Here is a 5360-nt window from a genome sequence, read left to right as displayed (position 1 = left end):
GCTGCTGGAATTTATAAGTCAAATCATTCTGAAACCAGAATTAGGGATCTTGTATTGGGGCAGGAACGTAGCTTGTGTTGGTTACTTGTTTGGGTTGTCTTTTTTTATTCTTCCTCTGAGGAGGGGGGGGTGGGAAGTACTCAAGAAAGGAGAGGTAGGTCTAGGCAGCAATTAAAAATCTGTAAACCGGAATTTGATAATTTGATGCTGGTCATTATTAAGTTCTGATACCTATTTTGAATGGCTTCCTTGGTAAAATCCTATCTTGGGTTTTTAGTGGTCATTGAGCTTCAAGATCAGAACTGAACACATCAGACAGACTGGAGCATAACAATCTCCCAACCCCCACTCAATTTGAGGTAAAAGCTCCTTTGAAGAAGGTAGCAATCCCACATGAAAGAAAATGGAAGATGTTTGTCTTTGTCCAAGAGAGCAATTTGAACAGCTACGTTTATTTCTGTGATTAGTTCTTTCATGAATACATTAATTCCACAAAATATTTTAGATTTCTTTCTCTGCCACAGCTAGTAATAGAAACTGATGCTGAAGGGTTTTATGATGTCTCACTGAATTCCTCATGCAGTAGGACCAGTATGTGATGTTATTATTAGCTTTATCTTGATTAATTTATAATGCAGTTCAATGCATTTTAGAATTCCTTAATTGCTAGCATCTGAAGTCTCTTTTCGCGTAACTTGCACTGCTTTTGTGGCATTTTGCACAACTTATAAAGGATTCAAATCTGCCATTAATTCTTATCCTCTAACACAATAACATAGTGGGTAGATTGTCCTTCAACTGAATTTTTATTCGAAATTTCTTTGTTTCTTAATCCAGTAAAAAAAGTTCAATAGCAGATACAAAGAAACCTTAGCATCAGATATAACCACTAGCCACAACTGAAAAACTAGTTATTCTTGTATTTGCCCTTTAGATGCTCAGGGAGGTGGGTATTTGCTGTGCTGACACTGAATTTGAACCCTGGGAGGAATAGTTTAATTGCTAAAAGAGCTGAAGGAGACGAGCTCAAAACTGAGCACAGCTGATGGAGCTGGTGTTGTTACACAACTATGGTTAAAAGTATATGTGTGGGGGTCAGCTGAAATTCTGAAAGCTGGCAAGTTTGACTTGAACTTTTTTGCCACTGATAATTATGCATTGATTTTGCATCCCCCTTCCCTCCCCCCCTTTCCCTTCCCCAAATCCTGGCCTCTGTATACTAATGAGAACAGCTAACTTTACAAGTGTCCTTTGTAGTCATTGAAAGCCTTGAGACATTCCTTTTAAGGATTTTACTAGAATAACACTTTTCAATAAAGTGGCAGTTGAAGTGAGGCATAGAAAAGATGCTAATAAATTTCACTGTGACTGGTTGTTTTTTAAGCTTCCTAAATTACTTCTAAAATAGCTTTTATTTTCTCCTTTTTGCAAGGCTGAGAAATGTATATATGAAAAGGGTTATAGTAAGCTAAATGTTACGTAAAGTGTGTGATGATTTAGTAAAAGGAATTTTGGCATTTGTTTCAGATAATTTACATAACTCACTGACGTGTCTTCATCACTTAAAATGTGAACATCCTAAGCTCATGCCAGCAGCCTTTCTCATCACATCTTCCATATAAGATTTTATCTTCTTCAAGATAGAGCACATCACTTCTTCATATGGGAATGGATCGAACGTGGCTAATTTTAGTTTTGGAAGCCACATTTTACAAAATTTTGGACCAATTGAAATATTGCCAGAAGGTTTCCGTTGATTCTTTGCAAATTCTCCTTTTTTGCCTTGTGCTACACCGTGTGGGCACACAAACAGAAAGGAACTGTGACAAAAAAGTCACCATCTACTTTGTTTCCCAAACAGGATAAAAAGTTTCAAATTTTGTAAGCTTCGAATACCTGTAATTCAGAGGTGAGGTTTCTTTATTACGTTTAGTCTGTGCTGGTCCTCAGATACCAGTCGTTGGTTTCTAGAGAAGAAATTTCTAAAAAAAAATACCAGTGTGTTTGGCCTTCCTAGTATGCCTAGGCTGTTTTCATTTGTAAGTGAAAATGTAGTTTACCTCAGCTTTAAATTTGGAATAAAATGATATTTTCATGATAGGCATTTAGCTAGGTTTTAGCTTTTTTTTTTTTTCCATCTTGTGAAGAAAAAAAATCATTCAAAACACAAGATTTTGCAGTGGATCACATGAGCTGTGGAACCAGAAGTAAGTCATTTAGATTTTTGTAACAAGTCACATTTCAATGCATTGGGGAAGATATTTATTTTCATTATATCTATAGGGGCTATATTTTGAGATCAAACTTGTTTTTAAATAATTTTGTAAGCAAATGCACTGAAAACTCACTGCCTCATCTTTCCATCTACCTCTCTGTGATGTAGAACTAGCATGGCACAAGGCTGGCATAGCTTTTTCATTTGTAGTCTTATGTTACTGCTTAACTCCTGGGTTTTCTCCATATAACTAAACAAGTCAGTTTTCCCGACTCTACTTGAAACTCAGCTTCACACCCTAGTTATATCTTGCTCTTTGTACTCCCATATTCCCTGAGCTCTTAAAAGTAACTCAATTTATCCAGAAGTCTGGCAGATGGAATGATTTTTGTGTGCTATTTCAGTGTGTGTCCTGTCTCCCTTTTAGCTCATTAGTGTGTACTGTACCAGCACCTAGAACATATGTTGGTAAGGTACATGGGATAATAAACAAGGCAGGAAAGCAAGGACTCTGCTCTAAGTCCTTGAACTCAAGTTTTAAAGAAGTCTTTCAAGCAACTAGCAAGCATATCTTATGGAAGGCATAAGGGAGAAGAAGGATGTGTGGTGGCTAATGCACAACTTAAGTTCTGGTCAGCCAAGGGCAGTCCCAGTGTTTGTGGTTATTCCATCTTCACCTCCATCCAAAAAACATTCTTCATTCCCTCCTAGTCCCTGGCCCAATGATTTTCCTCTCCTCACCCTGCATTCCTTGCCTTACCCAGGCCATTATTTTCAGCTTGTGGTTGTAGTCTTTCACTTTTATATATCTTTTGTCCACCTCATGTTGCTCTTCCCAAATATTACGTAGCTTTATTCTCTTCAGTTCCTTTTTGGTAGGTACTTTTGATGTGCTTTTTCACTTGACTTCAAATACTGTATCTCAGTCGCTTTTCGGTAGCCATGATCTGGCTAACTTCTTATAACCCTTGTAGTGTGTTAGTTAGAGGGCAAGTTAAAAGTGTCCTTCATCTTCAGTTTGTACAACACAGGGCAGAAATCAGAGGCAAAATCCTAGCTGCAACAAAATGAACAGATGAAGTTAACAGAAAAATTCCTTTCAACTTCTATTTCTATGGGGCTTTATGGTTTTTTGGGTTTTTTTAGAAGTAGCTGGAAAACACCACCTAAAGTGCTACAGTGACTACATAAATGCCTTTGGGGAACACAAAAATGACATCGACAAATTCATTTCCTGAGTCAATTAGTTTGGTTTGCTATTTTTCTTCCAGAAATGATGCTCTAGCTATGTGACTAACCTCAACCACCTTTGTCAAAGCTGCAGAACTGCCATTATGCAATTTCCTTGGCAAAAGGCAGCTGCTGGAAAAGAAGGAATTGGTGCCCATAGAGAGAGGAAGGCTGCAGTGTGCCCAAGCTGCATTAGTAAACATTGTAAACTCCACAACAGACGAAGCTACAGGAAATCAGGCACCATAAATTCAGAGGCGTGCAGCATTAGTTGTTCCTTTTGCAATATCCTGTATCTAAATTGTATTATTTTTGCTTCCCATTACATAGTATGGTGGTGTCTGGTACAGTAATATGGCCAGCTAAGGGTGCTCTTCATCACTGCAGGCACTAGGACATCAGCAATCAAAAGAAATTGTAAAAAACACCTTGTCTCTGTGTCCCTCGGTAATCCCCGGCTTAGCAGGACTTCATTCATGAATAGGTGCTAAAGAAAGGCTATAAGCTCCTGAGCTATATGAAGAAGTTTAATACATTCAATTCCAACCCCAAAAACATGTTTTATAGCAGCAACAATTGTAAAGCTGGCACTTCATAAGCCTTGTGTCATCAGCTCCCCCTCAGAAGGTGGTCTCTGAGTGATTTTACAGTCCAGAGAGGTTGTAGTCTTCCAGCTCAATGGGGTCACTTTCAGGAGCAGCACTGACTTAGAGAAATACATTTTCCATTGGGCGGTATGGGATGAGACAGCACCAGGATGCAAATGTTTTAATTAGACGAAATGGATCCTAGCTGACTTAATAATAAATATTTACTGCTCTAAGCATTTTGCCACAAGAGGTTGGGGCTTATTCTACCTGCATCACAAAAATTGTCCTAGTTTCAAGGCTTAAATCTACTGAAGCATGGGCTCTAAGTTAAAGTGCAAATTTGGGTTATTAATGTTCTTAAATCCACAGTGCAATGCCTTTTCATTTTTAGAAGAGTAGTAGTTTTCCACAGGAAGCCACACAGTGCTGAAGCAGGTGACTGAATGTGTGTCTGTACATCCCCAGCTTCTCCTGAAAGACTGAAAAAGAGGGGGATACCTAATTCTGTCCTGTTGTTAGCAGGCAGCATTGACAGTTGCTATTCTGGCAATACCTAGCTGTCAGTCAGTGCACAGGTATGCCCCCCCCCCCCCGATGTGATAGCTCATCTGTACATCATTTTGGAAGGTAAAAAAGCAGACATTTATATTTTCCATCTTGCACGTCTGCTCTTCTTGTTAGCTTTCACCAGACTGCTTTGACAACTGCTTTCCTCCAACGCCTCGATGCAAACTTCCCCGGCTGCTTTCAGCTCTGTCCTGAACCATGACTGGATCCTGGGTCACAGGACACAGAAATCTTATTCCCATAAAAAAAGAATAAGTAAGCCTGGAGTGTGTGAGACTGGTGGCATAATGGAAATGAGACATAAATTCCCACCACTGCGTCTGTATAGATCTGTTCTTCTCCTCTTTTTTTTTCCTTTTAAGAGAGGCCACAGATGTCAAGGATCTCAAGTTGCCTTCCTCAGTAGGGATTTGGAGGTGATCCACAGCCCCATTTTTCACTTTTCCCCTTATTTTCCTGGAGACTCATGAGACATATGGTTTGTGCTGATCCTGTTCTACAATCTGCAGTGAAACAGAGATGCTTCAGGGCTAAAGAGCAAACATGTTTATCCTGGGTGCTGTGCATGTGCACACACAGGCATGAACTAGATGTGAGTTACTGAAATGGTACTTGTGCACAGGGTCAAAAGTGCAGATGTTTTATTGACAGTAAGAATAAGAGATAGCCCTACACAAAAGACGTGCTATTAATGAGATTTAAAATTAAATTTTCTGGGGAAAAAATAATATATAGTAAACACTGTGGAAGAATATCAT

The 5360-nt window shown here is 39.0% G+C and overlaps 1 protein-coding gene across 1 annotated transcript in view; it reads left to right on the top strand.

The window, feature by feature from the left end:
* Positions 1 to 2650, top strand: part of LOC113954593 (basic proline-rich protein-like) — a 4240-nt gene extending 1590 nt beyond the window's left edge. The window contains exon 3 of the mRNA XM_027659124.1: positions 2643 to 2650. Coding sequence (XP_027514925.1) covers positions 2643 to 2650 — 8 coding nt within the window. The remainder of the gene's footprint in view (positions 1 to 2642) is intronic.
* Positions 2651 to 5360: the final 2710 nt, after the last annotated feature.

Source organism: Corapipo altera, unplaced genomic scaffold (genome assembly GCF_003945725.1).
Source record: "Corapipo altera isolate COAL_440 unplaced genomic scaffold, ASM394572v1 52, whole genome shotgun sequence".
Lineage (NCBI taxonomy): Eukaryota > Metazoa > Chordata > Aves > Passeriformes > Pipridae > Corapipo > Corapipo altera.
This window is presented reverse-complemented; position numbering and strand designations above follow the sequence as displayed.